The sequence below is a fragment of the Rhododendron vialii genome, chromosome 2a, assembly GCF_030253575.1.
Source record: "Rhododendron vialii isolate Sample 1 chromosome 2a, ASM3025357v1".
NCBI classification, from domain to species: domain Eukaryota; kingdom Viridiplantae; phylum Streptophyta; class Magnoliopsida; order Ericales; family Ericaceae; genus Rhododendron; species Rhododendron vialii.
Window position 1 is genome coordinate 23,001,227 of NC_080558.1, and position 20,763 is coordinate 23,021,989.

At 38.3% G+C, this 20,763-nt stretch overlaps 2 protein-coding genes across 5 annotated transcripts; one reads left to right on the forward strand and one right to left on the reverse strand.

Annotated features, from left to right (window-relative positions):
* Positions 1–198: 198 nt before the first annotated feature.
* On the forward strand, positions 199–4,213 carry LOC131316589 (probable inactive dual specificity protein phosphatase-like At4g18593). Of its 3 annotated transcripts, none has more exons than XM_058346009.1 (3): positions 199–355; positions 3,424–3,740; positions 3,831–4,213. In XM_058346009.1, exons 2-3 carry the CDS (start codon positions 3,506–3,508, stop codon positions 3,983–3,985), a joined length of 390 nt encoding a protein of 129 aa, XP_058201992.1. In that variant the 5' UTR covers positions 199–355; positions 3,424–3,505; the 3' UTR covers positions 3,986–4,213. The 3 variants fall into 3 exon arrangements, with proteins under 3 accessions (XP_058201992.1, XP_058201993.1, XP_058201994.1); XM_058346010.1 differs by having other exon boundaries at positions 213–355; positions 3,429–3,740; XM_058346011.1 differs by lacking the exon at positions 199–355 and adding an exon at positions 3,287–3,304.
* Positions 4,214–6,148: 1,935 nt separating this feature from the next.
* LOC131315852 (lipid droplet phospholipase 1) lies at positions 6,149–18,240 on the reverse strand. Of its 2 annotated transcripts, none has more exons than XM_058345064.1 (11): positions 17,677–18,240; positions 13,803–13,947; positions 12,426–12,493; positions 11,886–11,956; positions 11,269–11,535; positions 8,870–9,033; positions 8,704–8,759; positions 8,541–8,593; positions 7,486–7,654; positions 6,564–6,661; positions 6,149–6,463 (listed from the first exon to the last, which is right to left on the reverse strand). In XM_058345064.1, the coding sequence occupies exons 1-11, from the start codon at positions 17,858–17,860 to the stop codon at positions 6,347–6,349; spliced, it is 1,392 nt and encodes a 463-aa protein (XP_058201047.1). In that variant the 5' UTR covers positions 17,861–18,240; the 3' UTR covers positions 6,149–6,346. The 2 variants fall into 2 exon arrangements, with proteins under 2 accessions (XP_058201047.1, XP_058201048.1); XM_058345065.1 differs by lacking the exon at positions 17,677–18,240 and adding an exon at positions 14,492–14,817.
* Between the last annotated feature and the right edge of the window lie 2,523 nt (positions 18,241–20,763).

Consider the following 20,763-nt stretch of genomic DNA (forward strand, 5'->3'; position numbering starts at 1 on the left):
AAGTTGGTCCGTACCCATGGTCAGATTGGGATAAAAAAAGAAAAGAGAAATCATTTTTCACACTTTTTTTTTAATTAATAATACATTACACTTTTTATCTTTTAATAAAAAAATTACACATAAAATTTTCAATAGAAAACAAAAAATATACTAATGCATTTATAAAAAAGAAAAAAAGATTGTGAAAAATCAGAGCCGAGCCCTGGAACAAAACAGATTAGAATTTGTTAAACTATACGGAATTATCTGTATTGTGTCAGCCCCCTAAAATACAAATCAATCAGAATCTATAAACCCTCACCAAAATCGATCAAAGCGGAGCAGCTCCGGCACCGATTGGCAACGATAAGACCAGGTCTCTCTCTCTCTCTCTCTCTCTCTCTCTCTCTCTGTTTGTTTTTTTTTTTTTGGTCATGGGTGATGGAAATTTAGATGCTCAAACACACTCCATATTTGTTGGAAGACATAGTATTTAAAAGTACTAAACTGAGGAGAAGAATACCATTTGTGCCTTAATGCGTGGATTGTTAGGAATCTAGGTTAAAATAAAAATACTGGTCCAATATTACTTTTCAGAACCAAGCGATTTAAAACATATATACTGTGGTTCAGCTGGTTGAAGATTTTTTCTTTTAATTTTTTTGAACTTTAAATAGTGACCTAATGGCGGCAACTGAACCAGTGATTTCTTGTTTGTTGTTACATTAGTAATTTATATAATGTATATATGTGGGGTTGCGTCATTGTGTGTGTGTGTGTGTGTGTGTGTGTGATTTATAATGTACAATGTAGAACTTATAATATATATGGGGGCCTTTCGTGCAGCATTGCCAGTGATGAAAAATTCTGTTTACAGTTATATGTCTACTTTTAGGCCCGTTCTGTTCCCTATTTCACTTGGGGAGGATAAGAATTTGAAGTAGATCTCACCAAACTACAAAGGTTTTTGAATGTGGAAGAAAATAGAGTCTATTCTGTATGTAATTGGGTTCTCTTCATTAATTTTATGGTAAACAAAAAGCACTCATTCATACTGATTTCACCTTTATGCAATAGAAGTTTGCCAAAATGATGAAATATATTTTGAAGATATCCTGAGAAGAAGGTTTTTTATATTTTTGTTTTCTGGAAATAGTTTTGATCACACAAAAATGATATCTGTTTGTTTCAGAGAAATCTACAACAACAATAATAATAGAACCCATCTAGTCGCCAACCATTGGGGGTATGGGCGGGCAAGGATTGGAGACAGGCCTAACCTTTGTTTCGGAGAAAATGAAAGAAAAGATGATACCAAACTGGTTAATGTACCAATTATTTGAACTTTTTGTGGAAACAATTAGACGGTGCATCATTGCATGATTTTGGTTTCTTTCTCAGTGTGGTGGTGAGTTTTTCTGTGTTTCGGGTCAATGGGCTTGTTCTCCTTAGAAAGTATCGGATAGACTGTAAAATGGTTTGATGGAAGATGAAGGAATGTGGAAGCTCTTGTTATTTTAGCTAAAAAATGAGTTGGATCTTAGACATTGAAAAGGGCTTAAGATCGCCCTGCCTCAAGCTGCCTCGCGACCCACCCTTGAAAATTGGAGCCGTCATTATGGAAATTCTGTCACCTCGGGCATTGTGACGAAGCTTCAGGAGAACTTAGCCTCACCGAACAACCAATAGCAGCACAGTGTTCATTGCTAAGTATTTTAAGCTTTCTCTATACATAGGATTTGATTCTACAAGCCAAGGTATGAATGGAAGTCCCCCTCCTTTACACTGGCGAATACCCTCACGAACATAATGACATGATGGTCATCTCTCTCTAATTGAGCTATCCTCTCCTCATCAACTGGATATCAATTTTTAGGGACCGGATACAGTGAATTGGCTTGTGGTTGGAAACGACTCTCCTTCTTAGGATACAATGTCTATTCTCTTAGCACAATTTTCAATAGCATACTCTCTATTTCATTGACCTGTTATTTTTGTTGTCTATTGTTCATCTCTTATTTGCAACTCTTGTCTCTCTTGTTCTATCTTTCTCACTTCTCCCCTAAAGTCGCATGCCTCTAACCCGCTCATGAGATCCTTCTTCACCTTGCCAACGATTCTTGCCAAATCCTTCTTCACCATTGCAACCTAAATGTTGCCTCCGTCACACCCACATCTCTCTCTCTCGAATTCCTCTCATAAAATCACTGACATAATTTCACGATTACATTTTTTGAAGATTCCATTCTCATAATCCCTTACCAACCCATCTTTTTGGATTCAATCAACCAATTGAAGGCTTGGGTAATAAAATTATCGTGGCAGGCAGGTGAATTTGAGATTGGAGATTGTAGGGGTTGATGGATTTGCCATTGTTGGACCATGGTGTTGGGTTTTGGAGTACACAATGGTACTTATAGCTGTTAGCGAAACAGGTTAGGAAAAGAAAGCACACTGTTTTGTCTAGATGTGTAAAAAGACTCACAAAGGTATGTTGGAAGCCACACGCATTTTGCCTCTCAAGAAGCTTAATATATTTATGCCTTGAGAAAGTCTATGAAATGACCAACTATTTGTATTATCTATATGTTACTTATCAAAAAAAGAAAAAAGAAAAAGTATTACATATATGTGTTATCGAACCAGGTAATGGAGCTCAACTGATGTATGGATTATATCGTAGCAGTAAATGCTGAAACATACCAACAGTTCTCTTTTGAGGCCACCGATCAAGTACACTAGATCTAGAATATTTGATGCTAATGCTTTTGAATGATATTGGCATACAGACACAAGAAACAGCTAAAATAGTAAGGTACCAAGCCGTAAATGGTCAATATTTGTGTGTGTGTGCGCGCGCGTTACACCATTAAAGTTTAGGTTTTGAAACGTAAAAATATAAACAATTGTCAAAGGCTTTTGAAGTCAGCAATCTAAGAGCATCTCCAAGGGAGGTAGCAAATTTATATCCACAATTTTGCTTTGGTGACAGATGTGGCAAGTTGAAGAGCCATTTTCATCAAGTCCACTCCAAGGGACTCTTCGACCTTTGCAATTTTTTATTACTCTTTTGACTTTAAGGGACCCACTTTGTAAAAAAAAAAAACTCAATTAATTCACCAATTATTAATTATTATTTTTGATGATGTGTCAATTTGAATAGCCATTTCTCTTTTCAAACTTGAAGAGTGAGAGAGCTACACCAAAATGGTGTAGTAAGTTTGCTATTTCCCTTGTAGTTCTTTTTGCTGACGTGGCTCTTCAAATGTAGTTTAGTTCTCATTTTGTTATCACCCTTGGAGATGCTCTAAGGCTTTGTGCGATGGTATGGGGTTTTGCCTTGTATCTTGTATACTTTTTCCTCGTGCTTTGTGATGAACTTACTATTTTGCCATTGATTTACTAATCTTTCATTTTTCTTTTTGTTTCTGCTGAATATATTAGCACAGTAAGAGAAGAAGGAAGCATCAGAGGCAAAGGCATAGACAATTGACCTTGTAAGCAGGCAAGAAATAGCCAATCTAAAATGGCAGCACCTAATATTTCTGATTTTGGATCTGAACCAAAACCTCAACTGATTTATCGCTGTAAGAAATGTCGAAGAATTGTTGCCTCACAAGAGCATATAGTTCCCCATGAGCGCGGTGAGGGTAAAAAATGCTTCAAATGGCGAAAGAGAGACAGCGACCCATGGGAAGACGATAAAGAGCCTCCCCAATGTTCATCCATTTTTGTGGAGCCCATGAAATGGATGGAATCAGGTCAGTTGAAATAGAAAATTCAACTTAATACTTCCATTTGCTGCCCTTCTCTTTCTCTGAAATAATGATGATTTTTTCTCGAACTGACAGTACAAGAGGGTGGTGTGGAAGAGAAGATTCAGTGCATGGGTTGCAAAGTGCGGCTGGGTTCCTTCAACTGGGCGGGCATGCAGTGCAACTGTGGAGCGTGGGTTAATCCTGCATTTCAGCTTCACAAAAACCGAATAGATGAATGCAATTTATGAGTCGATGTCTCAGGAAACTTCAAATAGATAGTTTAAGTGACAGCCGAGGAGTATCTTTTCAGATGTCCATTGATTGTAGAGAGTACTCAAATCAAAATGTCGATAATTCAAGTGCTTAGCTACTTGTGGATGTGCTTGGACTTGTGATGCTAAGTGGCTTCCTTATACTTTTCATTTGAAAAGTAAAAATAGATTAAATTATTAGATACAAAATACGAGCTTTGACCACTCGCAAATTGTGCAAAATAATAACATCTCGAATTCATCTTTGTGGATCTGTTTTAAGAAGCACTTTTGAAACTCCGTGCATTTCAATTCTTTTTGAAACTTCAAATAATGCAACTTTGACGAACCAGTTGTTGATATTTCATCTCATTAACATTTGCAGCCCAGAAGACTATGTTATTATGGAATTTTGGTATACAATTTCTGTCTAGAATGATGCAGTTGAGGGATTTCTATAAATCTAAAGTTTGATGGTACCTGTTGTGTTCCAAGACATGTAATCACTTATTGTGTCTTCATTTTCTGCAACTTAGCAGTGGAGTTTTATCTGGATGAGGATAGAGGAAAGGAAGAGAATGAAGAAATCCATAATTGCTTTGTGCTCCGGAAATAAATATTGCTTTCCTCACTTTTGTACTTACCAAATCTGATGATACATTAAAGTTGCTGAACATTTTTATCAACACAATATTTGAAGGAAACAAATTGATAAACTGTATTGGAAAAGCATCAGTTCAATTTGCTAGCTGCAGATGCTGAGACTGGAAATATTTTGGTAATACCAGCGAGATATGAAGCACTAAGGCCCCGTTCCGCAACGCCAAATAAGTACTTATTTTTTAAGAAGGCAATTTCAAGCTTAAAAATGATAGGTTTATTGAAATCTAAAAATATGCAATATGGATCTTGTTTGAAAGATCTCATTGAGATCTTTAATACGGTGTAAAAAAAATTAAAAAATTATTGAGTTTGAAAATTTGAAATAAGTACTTATTTTTTAAGAAGGTGTTCTAGAACGGGCTCTAACACTCTTAAAGGCTGGCGTGTCCCTGTGTACGACACGGGGACACTGCAAAATACGTATGGGACACGCCACGTGGTGTGTCCAATAAATGTAATTAACTTTTTTAGGGGGACACGTGAGGGGACACGGTAGGGGTTAAATATGCAATTTTTTAAAATTCTTTTTGGAGTAAATGTCTATTACTTCAATTATTTTGGGTTAAAAGTGTAATATGATGTATATATAATGCTCCTATATATATTTATTTATTTATTTTTGCCGTGTCCCCGTATCCGTGTAACATAGCCGGCGATGCTCTTGAACTAAATCTTTCCTACAAACCATTGCTCGACTGTGATTTCAATAACCGGGGGCTGCAACATGATCCCCTTAGCCTTCATTCCCCATGAGCTCCTTAGCCTTCATTCCCCTGAACTTCTTTATCCTCTTCTTATCAAACATGTCAGGTAGTTCAATATTGTATCTCACTAGCTTTGCTTATAACTTTGGAATTGTGTTCAGCTTTCTCTCACAAAGCTTTGCTTATAACTTTGAAATTGTGTTCAGCTTTCTTCTTCTATGTGATCCGCATGGATCCGGTTGCTTTAACAAACCCTACTACGAATTACATCAGCAAGGGGAAGGAGAAGATGCCATTTCAATGTTCAACTTCCTCCTCCTCCTTTTGAAGTAGTTGTGACATTATGGTATGTGTACACAGAGTTGCAAACTTAGGCGTTACCTTAGTAACTTAGGGTTTTTGTTTTCTGCTCAGAAAAAAATCGACATCATGTTTTTCTATTTTTGGAACCCAGGAATATATATCTCATTTGCAAGTTTCCAGAAGTTGTACAGAAAACAAGTTAGAGGAGAGTTGTCGATTAGAGACCATGGCTGAACGTGGGGGGGCAAATGGTTGTGGGGAAGGAAGGAGAAAATTAGACTTGTTTTCAAACAGAGTCGGGACGTCTAGCAATATTGAAAAGTAGCTGAACCAATAGAGCCCTTTTCCACTGCGACAAAAGTTTGATGTTGAGCCACTTTCAAATTTCACCAAATCTCGTCAATATGATAAGATTCTGGGATGTTCCAAGTCCTCTTTATACTCTTTCAAGTGACAAAGATCTGCCATTGCGGATTACAACATTGCCAGGTAGCACAAAAGACTCAAGTTAATGCCAAAAAGTTCGATGATCTACAATTGTACAACGAAATAAATTGTTATTGGGGGCCATTTACATTTTTTCTATTGAATATCATTTCTCAACAGTACATCACAATCCCAGGCCGAAAAAATGAATTGTGTAATCAACATAGTCTCATTTTTTCAAGCGCTAGAAGACAATTGGGAGCTACAAGCTAGCGACAATGAATGAATTAGAGTCTTGAAGCGTTTCTTGTTGCTTTAGGCTATCTGCAACATGCGCCACCACTCCAGCTCCAGCATTATGAAACCATTCATTTTTAACCTGTTTGCAAACGATGAAATTAGCAAGTCCAAAAGTAAATAAAATCCTGAGTACACATGAAACAGAAAGCACTTCGAAATAGAAATTGGCGATATAGTACATGAATATTGTTATGGGCAAAGAATGGCCAGATTGCTGAGTGAAAGCTGACATCAACTTTTTTCCATCCCAACTGTTGCAAGCCACGTATCATTTCCTCTGTTGAGAAAGTGAAAACCCATGTTTCAGTTTGCTACTGGAAACAAATGGAAATCAACATATGAATTTCTAAAGAATTCATATCAAACGAGAGCGACTCGTGAGAAGCAAGGGATTCTTCAACACTAACAGTATTTAGACTTTCCATGTGAACTTCTGAAGACTAAAAATGTTAGCTGCATCTTTGTTAACGGGATTAAAAGGTGCGAATGTACTAGTTATCTGTATGAACTGTTTAACCCGCAGTAGGTTGTACAAGTTGTACAATTTAATTATAGGATAGAGTGGCAGGAAAGGATACTACATCCAATGAAGGTTGGATAACTCAATCCCATGGGGGAGTTGGGATAGAGTGGGAGGAGATAGGATAAAAGCAATCACAAAATAGTTGGTTCAATGGGTAAGTAATTGTAGCTCCTTGCTCAATACTTGTCCATACTCTTGTGGCACGGGGTGAGACCTAAATTTTGGCCCTGACATAGGTGTAGTGGAGTTCCCTGCAGATGGTTGTGGTACTGAGGCCAATAGTCGCTGGCAGAGCCTATATGCATATCCACTTTTAGCACGAAAGAAAAAGATAAGATAAAAAGCTGTAAGAACAAAAAATATCTTGAAATCTAATCTCAACCAACCATGGGTTAAAGTAGTATATGATATCCTCTGTAACATTATTCATCCCACAGATACACCATTCCATGATTATCCCAAGAATGGTCTCTATCACTCCCTATCTTGTCCGGTATCCAAACGAGCTGCTCTGGATAGTGCACTCGTAATATGTACCTCTTGTGATATATACAGCTAAGGTACATGCATCAAATTACCTTCCATAATTTCATGATACTCAACAGTATTCTCTGTGTTGGGTGCATTCTGTGCTGCCGCCTTTGCTTTAGCTGCTTCTGGAGGAAAATGGGGACCGTCGGATGAAACTGGTGGATAGTACTCAACATCAACAACATGCTTGTAACCATTGAGAGATTGAAGAGGGGGCTGCCAATTTGTTTAGGAAACATCAGAATGAAATAGGAAGTTCCAAGAGTACACAATGAGAATTGAGGTATGCGCTACACATTAGAAAAAATCCACTGCTCCCAAAAAAGATCATGTTATAATCCTAGACAATGGAAAAGAGAGGGAGAAGCAACAAATGTTGTGAGAAGAGGCCGAGTTTGAACTATGTAAAAATGGTACGAGTATGCGTCTCAGCGTCAGATTCAACCAAGCCTAATTTGAAATTTACAGAAACATGGCAAAATATTGAAATTTCTCAGCAACTTCCTGTATTTTCTTGGGTAAAAATGTGTTTAGAAGGTGATAGAGCAATTCATGCATAATGCGGGAGTTTTATGCATAGTTCCAAGGTAAACTGAATTACAAATCTTGGCTGGGTGAATGTTTAACGAAATATGCCAAACACGCGTGTCATACGTTCATCCAAGTGTTGAGATCCAAGAAATAAGAAGAGTCCAGGTAATGCAGAAAAGAGAGAAGGGAGAAAAAAAAAGTTATGTGAAGGTCCCACAGGTGCCCCAGTTGTTACAAGTTGAAGCAACATCAATTCGTTATACCTATGCTGCAATTAGATTGGCGTCTCTTTGCTCATTCTTAAACCTTCTCCTAAATCCGGCACTGTGCACAGAGAGTCTAAAACCAAATGTTTATCCACAAATAATCTCTTAAAGATCTCTTTCAGGAGATGAGCTAGATTTAGAACCATAGGCCTGAACCTGAAGGCTGGTCATTATTGAGTTGCAGTTTCCATCCACACCAATATTTGGTATTCTCATCTAACTCTAATTGGATTCTCACAGCTAGAATACCTATTCATCTTAGTCAACATTTGAAGCGGTTTAAAAGAAGAAACCGCTTAAGTCACCTTAAAAAGTTCTGTCTCCCTTCTTATAGAGGATGTGCGCCAACCAACCATGTCTGTATAGTGTCAAGGAAAGCGAATAATTTGAGAATATGTAAACAGATAAAGAAACCCGAAAAGAATCCACTCCTTTAGAGCAATAACACATTGATATGCAGCAGGATACGGTCATATGAGACGTTGGCATAAAGAATACGGCATCTAAACGCACCAAGGGCTGATCTGCCAGATTAAAAAAAAGGATACAAGAAGTTTCAGAATCCTGTGACCAAACAGGGAGCCAGTTATGAACATCATGAAGAAGAAAACAAAATGAAAAACTTTGTACTTACATAAATTTTCCATCTTCACAATCAGATGCCATTCTTAATAGAAGAGGTGGCTTGTTGGGTTTACCATCGGTGAGGAACAACTGGCTACCAGTTCGGCCAACAAAAATGGAAGCGATTGATGGAGCAAGCTTTTCTAAGATTGGAAACCCCAAGAGAAGTGGAAGCTGAAAGAAGGAAATCGAGTCTAATCATTATCCACAAACAATGACAAAGTCTTCATTATTCATCTCGAAATACAAGAACCACTAGCATAATCATTGGTTTACTCTATTTTTGGAAAAACGAACCCTCGAATGCTTTGAGAACGTTTAAACTGTAAAATAGTCAACGGATGAAAATTAATGTCAACGTGTTATCAGAAAACATAAAACTACTCACCATAGGATAATATATTCAATGACAGCCATGAAAGATGAAATATAGATGCTCAAAATAAATGGTAGAAGGAAAACATTCATTTCTTCAAGAAGTATGATCTTTATCATAGACGAGGAACTGTTCTGATGTACTCTTGAGTACACATAACATAACGGAGATAAAAAAAAACCAATTGATGCAGAGTATGTTAGCAAGAAAAGGTGAGAATTGGGGATTTAACATGAGACCCTCTTGTGACCTCACTTAATCTACCTTTGATTAGTGTTGATTTTTGAGTTCTGAGGATTTTGTATAAGTGCTTTGAGTGGAGCTATATAAAAGCGACGTACTGAAAGAAAAGGTAAACTACACCAAGACTATAAGTGTTCACATAATACTGGACTTCCGTAAGTGTTAACATAAACTATAAGTCCGCTACTTGGAGTTTGATAATTGTCTGTCATGCTTCAGGACTCGGGGACTGCTCGTGCTGAATTTGGAGCTCAAACAATGAATTCTAGACGGTAGAGGATGAGTACAAATCATGATGAGTTGGGAGCCAAAATCTGCCTCAGGCATCTGGACGGATTGCCTTAAGCATCCGAATGGGTATTTTAGAATTTCTGGATTTTAGGCCAAGCTAAGTGTCCAAACAGATACGTTTACAGCTACTGGTTTTTTGTCGGGGCCAAGCGTCCAAAGGAATAACCCGAGCGTCCGCACCCACGTCATCGGATCTGATGTGCAAAAAAAGGTGATTCATCAATACTTCTAGGGGATACTATGAGGGCTTGCAAATGCTAACAGTATCCAGGAGATTTGACGTTACCGATACATACTTATTGTTACGAGTGGTAGAGTGAATTTGAAACCCTGATCTCCTCTCCATTCATTCACTCTTAATTTTAAATTTCTTTCATCTCATTTTTAAGAACTTTAGAAATCAAACATCAAAATCCCTTTGCTCAATGCAAGTTAAAAGTTAAATGAAATTGGGGTAAGTTAGCTTCTTAGTCCCTAAGAAACAATACTCGGATATCTTCTACACTTCTCTTGAGTGGTAATAATTATCGTGTTTTAATATTTATTTTTGGTACATCAATACAACGATCGCCTCCCATGTCTAGTAAAACAAGGTGGATTCACTAAAATACTCTTGCTTGACATACTGAATTAGCTCGAATAACCTATTTTCCGCTCTCCCATTCTTGCAAGCCTTTCTCTCCTGTTTTTCCACATACATTGTCTTGTCCGCTCTCCCCACCAGTCTCCCTCTCTTCTTTGAGCACAACATGCCTCCACAGCTGACCGCAACCACAATCCTCACAAGGCATGAGAGAAAACCACTTCCAAATGCCATCGAAACCACTGCAATGCAGCCCTGCACCCATTGACACAGCTACCAATTACCAAAAGCACCAACCTGTGAGCCACTTGGAAACACCCAAGACAGTCCCTGAAGCATCATCCTGCAATTTCATTGACCGTGAAAGCTCCTTCGGGAAGAATGTTGGTAAAAATCCGGGCATTAATCAACCATTTTTGGGTGGTTGATGAGACCCTTATGAAACCTAAGTTCTCACCTGTCATGGTGAAATTATGCACTGCCTAACATGTCCCCCACAACAACTGAAAGCCCAAAACTCTCTCAGCCCAATTTCAACATGATCAGGCAATTTAAGTAGACTTGTCCTTTTTACTTGAAACAAATCCATTCATGAGTTTAAACGTGGTTTGCTGTTGACATGACCTCTCAAGTAAAACCATTATTATTGTCTCAATGCAGGTCTGCTATTGCTTAAACTTCTAAAGGTTTTGCAGAAATTCATATGAGCAAATAAAAGCCTGCAAAAACCTTTAAATAATTGTGAATGAAATTCAAGACTGAAGATATGTAGCTGTCTGTAAAGTGATGCATGCCACATGCTGCACAGAACATCTAAAAGTGAAAAAAGCGTAGGCAAACCACAGATTGGCCCAATGTAAATAGCCGTTATGCAGCAACCATAAATACAGATTAGTCAAAACCAACAAGAACGAACCTGCTTCTTCCCTCTCACCCCAAGATGTGGAGTTGCCAGGGTAATAAAATTGACTGGCTCCAACCCTGCAACCAAACCTCTTCTTGAAGGGGATGCTGTTTTTGACTTTGAATTAGTAGAAGCAGGGACTTCATCACACTCATCAGTGCTTAAGGCAGCTGGTGAATAAAGTTCGGAAATTGCATATCTGGCAAACAATCCACCAAGAGAATGGGCTAAAAAGGAGATCCTTTTTAAGCTGTCAGTCCTTTTAACTACTTGCATGACCTGTTTACAACCACATAATAGATAACAAGGAATTTGTTACCACACGCACAGGCTGCAAAATCGGAACTAAAGCTGGAAAGTAAGCGTGTGTTGGTTTCTACAATGTTTAGAAGAAGCCAAAAAGAGGAAAGATAATGCGTTGGTTTAAACTTGTAATCTTGTTTGCACAAAGAGACTGCCCAAAATGCAAACCAAACTTTTCCTTTCTCAGCCTGAGCATAGACTGTTAGAACAGGTACTCGCACATGCACACGGATACGCATGGCACACACACACTCACAAACATTAGTAGAATAAATTTGTGAGACTGATTCAAAAACACACACACAAACGTAACTAGTTATACTCACTTCATTAGCTAATCTTTTTCCAGCCCCGTCAATCCCAGCAAATGTTTTTGTAAATGTGTTGCATGAACTAGCTGCGCAGGAATAGTTAAACCTTAATATAGAAATCAATTAGCCCTTTTTCATTAGCAATGTGTGACTCCAAAACTACAATGCACACAAGCTAGAGAAGTTAGAAACAACTTTGAATAAGAAGCCTGCCACTTCATTCTCATTATTCGCTTTGTTTGGTTGAGCTTTTAGAAAGTTATTTTTGAGAGTTGAGTGGTAATGAGTGGAGAGAAATAGAGAGAAAGATTTATTGAAAACTGTGCCGAGAGTTAAAGTTACTCTCTAAAAGCTCAACCAAGCGGAGTGAGACGTCTCTCATGAACTTTCTATTTCAATGAACACAAACTAGGTCGTTCTTCAGTCCACCAACAACCGTGTGCTTAGTTGTATAATAAGCATCAGTGAAGTCATTAGAGCACCACTAGTCATCACAATTGAATATTAGCCGGGACACGGAAGACAAATCATGATGAGCTGTGTAGGTGAACATACCGTAGATTAAAAAGTTCCTTCCAAGGCGCCTCTTCAACTCTGCTTCTACGTATATCCAATCACTTGGACTGCATTACTTAGAGGACAATTATACTCAAAATCAGTTTGGTCAGTTGGATCTATGGCTGTAACAACCGTAACCATAAAACATAAATTATGGTTCCATTGCACATCGTTATCCTCAGTGTGGGAATCAAACAATACAGTTAAATATGCAAATACCAAAATGAACAATTTTTCCTTTTTCCCTTGGTGATAAGTTATAATCAAGCCATAACACTAAAAAGAGAGTGAACCACCATCTCCATATTAGAATAACTATGGAATCTCCACATTCAAGAAATTGAATTTTATTTTGTCAGTACTTGTAGGGATTAAAATAGAGGGGTGACTCGAAGGGGGCGGAGTTGGTTAATACCAAAAGGGAAGCTTTTGTTTTTATTGTGGGGATGGGTGTAGGAGGGGGTAGTTAGCATAGAAGTGGATACTAAGTTCTGGTAAAGAAGACACAGATACCCGATGTCAGTCTCCTACTTCATAATTGATTCAAAAAACCAACACCCTGAAAAAGGGATTAACCAAGGCAACCAAAAGGCCAAATTGACGTCTACATTATGTGCAAGGATATCTAGAACTGCTTGTAATTGGCAGGGGTGGTCTGGGTGGATCCAGAAATTTTGACAAGTAGGGGCAAATTTTTAGCTAAATATCCACAGTAACTTCTCTCTAATTAGACAATTCAAATAATTATACCTTTTAGAGTGGTAACAATACAAACTGTAATTTTCAAAAAGAGTTTCATTTTTTAGTGGTTTCTTTCGTCTCTTATTTGGAATCAAAATCTTTCGATCTTTGTTTCGCTTTTTGAGGAGGTGTGTACCTGCTGATCCGGTTATAAACTTTGAATCTGTTTCTCATAGTGCTTCTCCCTCTCTTCTTTTCAACCTTCTATACAATAGCTATGGTCCAAACAAGCCTAATGGGGGCAGGTGGCCCCACATGCCCCCAGGCTCCATCTGCCCTTGGCTATGGGGCAGGCCAACACCACTTCACTCAACAAAGTAAATACAACTCTTCATTTTCTAACATCAAACGCAAACCCAAGCAATTTATTGAGAAAGAAGACTCCTATAGACTTGAACTGATAGAACCTGCACACTGCAAGCTACAGCAAACTGAAGAAGAAACATGCTAGAACGCAATAAAAGCAGATAGACCTCACTCGAAAAAAGGAAAATACTACAAAAAAAGGAAATTACCAAAGCATGCAACGACAAATTGGTTTCCCTACCTTCTTATGTACTTCTCCTTTCTCTCTCCCTCATGAGAACTCCTTATCACGAATAAATTCTTAAGTAATTATTGATCGATACAAACCTCGCCATGATGCCATGAACAAGGACAAGAAGATGATCAGGTTCATCTTTCACAAGAGCACTGGCCCTCGGTGATGTACCATTGCCTTGAGTGGTACCCATAGCTTGAGCTCTAATGCTTTGTTGTTTCCAAATATTGTTAATTCCTGGGCAAGTTTAGTTAACAGCCTTAGACCAAAATCAAGAAAGCGACTTGAGAAAAATCAGAGCAGAGAGAGTTGCTTAAACAACGATAGAATACAGATAGAGGACTCTTAACAACGATATCAGGTAAGTTTGGTTCACATGTTACGTGTCTAAATAAATGGGAGCAATCCACTGTGTACAAAAGGTGAACTAAAGGCATTAGTTATGGATATTGATACTCAGATCTCCTTTATCAATACCAACCTGGAGAACACATGGATATAATAGTTATATGACCTACTTGATTTAGTCTACAGTTTCTTCTCTATGTGTTGAGGGCAGTTATTAAGGTCGGCTGTTTTGTACAATGTTTTTCTTCTAGTAACTGAATTTTACTATAAGAGAATCTAAGGGGATGCAACCATGTACACAAGGTTGAACTGTATGATAACATATGCCGCCCAAGGAAGAGAAGCTTGTACACTCAAACAACCAAAGTACCCCATAGCTTCAAAATGAAAAAGACGCTACAAAATCAACAAAATGATCAAGACTAGGCAAAACCTCTCTTGTAGCCCAGCTAATCAAAATGGACAAGAGAATAGATGGTGACCATATGAAGAGCATATCCACCCTTCAAAAGGTCATCCTGTTCCACTTCCTCTAGTAAAGCCCCCATCACGCACAACGGAGCTAGCTGCAATGCCTTCCCGTCCATGCTTCCCAAACCTACATCCCTACCATTATTCAAACAGGCATATGACAAACTGTCATCACACTACATTCACAAATGCAGCACCATTTTACTTAATCTTGCAGTCAGATTATCAATTGTAACAGTCTTTTCAGGGGCCTTATTCCACACCAAGAAAGCAAAATTGGACAAGGACCCCAAAGACCAAATTTCTTTCCCCCCCCCCAACAATGCTCATAGGAGGACTTCACATAAAACCTTCCTTTCCTGTTTACAGTCAACACAAGGGATTTCACCACCTCCAAAGCGCCTATACTCAAAATGAAGGTGAAGAAGGTTAGACTCCTCAACAATCCACCATCCCAGAAGACATCAGAGCCCTATTGCCTGCACATGATCTGCCATCGAAGCTTCTCTATTATTGGCCACAAGAAGAAAAATGGAAGGAACCAATCTCTCCAACTCCTCAACCACCATCCATTAGTGGGACAAAAACTTCATTTCTTCGCTCCTCAGCACCTATTGTGGAAATTTCAGAAAGGCCTTCCAAACTGACTCAATCCCTTCTCTAAAGCACCCTCCCCTGCCTCCCCTGAAACATAGCCACCACCAATAACATCTTGTAACCCCATGAAATGCCATTATTTTCCTTCATCCTCCAACACGTTCTTCAATATTATCCTTCTCACAAGCACGCCATCCCGAGTAGAGCCTTATTAAATATACCCAGCTACCTAATCAATCAGTTTCCTTCCATTAGAAGAGAGCATATCGTACTTAAATTCTCATTCCATGATGCCCCAGAAAAAACTTGCTGCAACTTTCAACTCTCTTTGCAACAGAGACATGGATAGTGTGAACAGACATAATGACGGTTGGCCAGCTCAATAAAGTACTGACAATATCGGTGAGCTGCCTACTTTCAGCAGAAATTACTGCTCCCATCTTTCCAATCCCCCTTGGAATCATTCCAGAATGCTTTAGGATTAAATGAGGAGCCAAATTGTAAGCCGAGATAACAAATTGGAAGGATAACAAAATCATACAAATACTGGAATCCAAATCCCCAATTTGTGGCACTCCAGTGTAGGAATGAACTTGGAACACGTTGATACAAGTGCAACCTTAATTGAATCTATACCTAACCTCCATTGGCAACAGTGTTGTGGCTCCTATACTTCTTATTTACACCGAATACTAATACAACCCTTAAAACAGACACAAGCATTTTCAGTTGCAACAGTATCTCTGAAATCCATTCAGCCCTCGATATATGCATTGCAAATGCTTCCCTAGGCACTTCCAACCTCAGCCTCCGGCCCTCTTCTATGTATCCCACCCCCTCTTCGTGCAAATGAGGTCCAAAACATGTGTTAGCCGTAGTGAGCAATTGTATAAATGCGGAAAAGTCTAAAAGGATACCAATGCTCTATCAGGATAAACAAACAAGACCCAAAAAAAACACACCTAGTCCGTACCATGAACAGGTTCTAGGAGGGCCAGATTGGTACATATCTGACTTTCAAGTAAATGCATAAAGAGTGTCAACAAACTTGAACTCAGAACCTCTGAGAGTCTGAGTACAGTAGCTGAGTTTTTAGTTTTTACCACTGAACACAAGAATTTGAAACCTTTTGACTGTATTCCTATACCAAATAATCTTAAGTGAAAAGGCCGTTTATTGCATCAATGCATGATAAGTTTGGTACCTAAAACAGGGGCAGAGCTAAGTTGATACAGGAGTTGTTAAAGTATATCCCTTTGCATATGAATTTAACAGTTTTCAACAGAACTTTCCACTGAAATCTAAATAAAGTTTCATTGCCACCACAAATTGCTGAAAAATATAATATGTGAGTGTACTTGTAGTTTTTCATTCATTTTCCTCAATGATCCTTAATTTTCGCCTGTAGAAATCAATTTATTTCGATTATATATCAGAATTATTTTCTGTTTACACAGTTGGATAAATTTTGCCATTGCTTAAGAATCCAATGATAATCAGAAATGTCAATTAGCTTACAAATCATATTTACGTGGCTGGAAATAAGCACCAGTGAATCTTGTAATTGTGGTCCCCTGAAGGCACATAGGGAGCTCCTCAATCTATTCATTTTTAGGTAAATAAGAGCTCCTCAATTTTGTTACAATTATTGAGCAACTTACCAGTTTTAACTCCTCAACAGAACCGCAGATCGCTGTAAACCTTATACCTTCACGAAACGAAAATACAGGTCCAAGACTCGAACATCTGGGCTAACACACGATTCTAAACTAATGTACAAGGGGTGACTGATGAGGTAATTTTCACGTGAGGAATACTGCTTTATCTTCTACAAAATAATTTGGGGTGGCTAACCAACATATCAAGAGACAATTCAGATATACTATCACCACTCTGCAAATCATCAAAACTGGAGTAGTAAATTTGTCCCAATTTCTCACCTCTATTTACATGTTAAAAAGCATGCATGGAAAACTACTCGTTATCGATTTGAATCACCACGAATTAAATTGGGAATTAGACTCACTAGATTCTGCTTTTCCCTCAAAATTCTAAACTAATTACGAATTCACCTCGGTTAAATGAACAAATCGAAAAGCACAAGTGCCAAATTTACCTTACGACGACACCTTTTCTCTCTATTCCAAAAATCGATCCAGGCGGCCGACTAGTCGGTGCCTAGTCAGGCTCTTGGTGCTAGGCGCCCCTCTTTCGCCTTACTAGCGCCTAACGACTTTTATAGACCACTGCATTTTCTTTCTACATTATTGCACGGGTATTTTTTTGATATTATTTACTTTTCGTAATCGGCCGTTTTTTTTTTTTTTTTTTCATAATTTTAAGGATTGATCAGTATTTAAAAAAATGGACCAAAGCTCGAAAAAACTTCATATAAGATGAATTAAGACAAAAAAAAAAAGACAGTTTTTTCAAACTTTTTTCGACCGATGATTCATGGCAAGAGCATATAAAATCAAACGAAAACCAGAATTTAAGACGTACAAAAAAACCAGAACAAATATTAGGAAGAAGGGGGGGAGTAAAACTAACCGGAAAAATTAGAGAAGTTGTTCCAATTCCAACCAAAAGCGTGTCGATTATCGAAGGACGAACAACTAGGAGAGGAAGACGAAGCAGCGGCAGCAGCAGAAGAAGAATTAGGGGAGGGTAACGAATTAGCGCATGTGATTTTGAAGCCCGGAGAATAATGCAGCCAAGGTGCCGTGGATGCCATATGTACGAACACAACCCTCTATTTATGGTAGAAGTTTTTAGAGAGAGGGTGGGCTTTTTTCTCGGGGTTATGTCAGGGTTGATGTCATTGGGATTGTTATCCTGATGTCGAAGCCCATGACCATGACCATGACCTCGCTGCTGCTGCTGCAGCTACTTTCAGTGTCGTGGATGTCATCAGTGATAGATAACTCTACTCGTACGTGCGGATATGAAATTGCGTCAATCCCTATGTATGGGATTATGGGGTATGGGATAGGGATAAAGGGAAGTCCGCCTGACTGTTTTGAATTTCTTCTAGGGAGGAGAGAGGTGGAGTTATGGTGGGCTTGAGAAGAGAGAGAGAGAGAGAGAGAGAGAGAGAGAAAAGACAAAATGGTGAGGACACCTGTGTGATTGTCGAGGGAGGGAAGGAAGGAGAAATTTTTTAGTGCCGGGTACCACGTGGTGCTAACTCGGCACATCCGAACTGTCTAATACGGTTTTGAATTGCTCGGATTTGGAGAGAGTGAAAGAGGAGGGGTGAGAGAAAAGAAGATTTCAATCTGAACCATTCAAAAGAGTATTGAACGGCTCAAAAGTACCAAGCAATACCACATGGAATATATTCGCTCTGGACTGAAAAATTTCTCGAGAAGGGAGGGATTGGGGGAAAATCTATTGAAGTGCGATGGGGACAATTACTACAATTCTATTACAAAGCCCAACCAATGGGGCTGGGGCTGGGGCTGCCGCTGCCGCTGTGGCTACGTAAAGAGTAGTTACAGTTGGTAACCAATTTAAGTAAAGTTTCGTTTCTTTTCTTTGTTTTTACGCAACTTGTGTAAAGTCAGCCGTATCAAATTAGACTTTTACTGCGGATCAAAAAAAAAAAAATTAGACTTTTACTTGCTTGGCTTAGGCCCCGTTCCAGAACACTTTCTTAAAAAATAAATACTTATTTTATATTTTTAAACTCAAAAATAGTATAAATAAAAAATAATTTTTCAATTTTTTTTGCACCATATTAAAGATCTCAATAAGATCTATCAAACAAGATCCATATTGATAGGAAAATAATTTGCGTAAGCACATGATTTTTGAGCTTGAAATTACATTCTTAAAAAATCAGTACTTATTTTCCTTTTCGGAACGGAGCCTTATTCATAACAAGCGGTTCGGTTTAGTTCAGTGTTTTACTATATTTAAAGTAAATTATGCTGAATTTTTCTAAGAGCATCCACCGAAAGCCATTTTATCCATTTTATCGTTGTCATTCTCATTTTTGACTAATGAATAATGTCATTTGGCCAACAAAATATTAAGGGTGCTACCTCCATGTATTCCATTTTGTTCTTGTTATTCTCATTTCTCTCTCTCTCAATCAAAAATATTCCATTTGTCTGGATTTAATAGTCATTTTTTGGAGTTCGTGCCATTTTTCAATCGAGAAAATTTGAGAAAATTTTGAGTTTGTGGGTGCGGGGTACTATTTGCTATTTCTTTTGCCATTTTTGAGAAATGACAACAAATTGTGCCAAATTTAGCAATTAATGTGGTTGCTCTAAGGTTTCTGATGAATACACAGACCCTTCCTATGGTTCAAAAAATTACCGTCCCCTGTAGAGATCGGTCATTTATTTCTTTTACTTCATAATTTTAATACATGATTGAGCCTTTTATTGTAGATAATATTTTGGGGTTATTGCGTAATTGCAGCGTAATTATGGGAGTTGATGAAGTGTCCAGTAGTTGAGGAGTGTGTGGTGTGAGTTGCACTATATAAACCAAAACCAAGATGAGGATACCCATTTCTCCTTTCCCCTTTTCTTCCTTTCCACCTATGTTCACTCTTCTCACACTCTCTTATCTCACCCCCTCTTGACATATCTCTCTCGCTTGGATCCTTCGCAAATACTTCAAATCCATGAAGATCCACCTCCATTTTATTATATTCTAGCGACAAAGACTTGGGAAAATGCGTGATCAAGCCTGGAAGGAGTTTTTCTTGGTTTGTTTCAAGAATCAAGGTTGGGATGTTTTGGATTTTGCTGAAAACTCATTTGGTAAGGATCTCTTGTAAAGACCCGAAATTTCGTTTAATAAAGTTAAATTGTTTCGTGAATGAAAAAAAAATTACGAATATTATTTGGATAATTGTTTGAGGGGTTCAATGTGTAAGAGTTTTAAAGATTTGGGTGAATGAATAATATGCATTTTTGTGAGTATATAAGGGAGGAGTGTGAGAAACACACTCACACCCCTCACTCCCTCACTCCCGTCCATCTCTCTTTATCTCTCGGCTCCCTCACTCTCTCTTGCTCCCACTCTAAATTTCTCACACTCAACTCAAAACCCATCCAAAGCAGCTTTCAATCTTCCATTCCTTCACACATTGTAGCCCGTATTGCGTTGGATTAGGCTCGATGGAGACGTATTCCATTCGGTTTCAAGAATTGTGGCTAGAGCTTGGAAAACCCTTTAAATTCGTTATTCAATCTTGAGGTAGGGAGTTCTAACTATCAATATATGTTTATGACTTGTTTTCTATTGCTTGATTTGTGCCATTGATTGTAGTTGTTGTTGTTGATATCGTTGTTGTTAAGAGACCCATGAAAATCTGCAGAAAATCTACTCGAACAGCTATGTTATCGATACTTTTTGTAATCGTTATCGATACCTTTACGTTATCAAGCCCAGAAAACCCGTTGTTATCGATACCATTTTCATAGGTATCGATACCTTTGAACTCCAAAACCCAGAAAATCTATTGTTATCGATACCTTTGGCCCTTGTAATCGATACCCTTGCGTCTGGAATGATTCTGGACCAAATGGTATCGATACCATTTCCCTTGGTATCGATACCTTTGGCTTATCTTCAGCTTTTACTGTTTTGCTTCAAACTTCACCGTTTTGGTTTTCA

Excerpts from the sequence above, each read along its gene's own strand:
- LOC131316589 (XM_058346009.1), top strand. The coding sequence starts at position 3,506 with ATGGCAGCACCTAATATTTCTGATTTTGGATCTGAACCAAAACCTCAA. Across the intron at positions 3,741-3,830 it reads CATGAAATGGATGGAATCAG|TACAAGAGGGTGGTGTGGAA; the intron begins GTCAGTTGAAAT and ends TCGAACTGACAG.
- LOC131315852 (XM_058345064.1), bottom strand. The coding sequence starts at position 17,860 with ATGGCATCCACGGCACCTTGGCTGCATTATTCTCCGGGCTTCAAAATC. Across the intron at positions 11,957-12,425 it reads AAGGAACTTTTTAATCTACG|CTAGTTCATGCAACACATTT; the intron begins GTATGTTCACCT and ends ATTCCTGCGCAG. Across the intron at positions 6,464-6,563 it reads TTGCCCATAACAATATTCAT|GTTAAAAATGAATGGTTTCA; the intron begins GTACTATATCGC and ends GTTTGCAAACAG.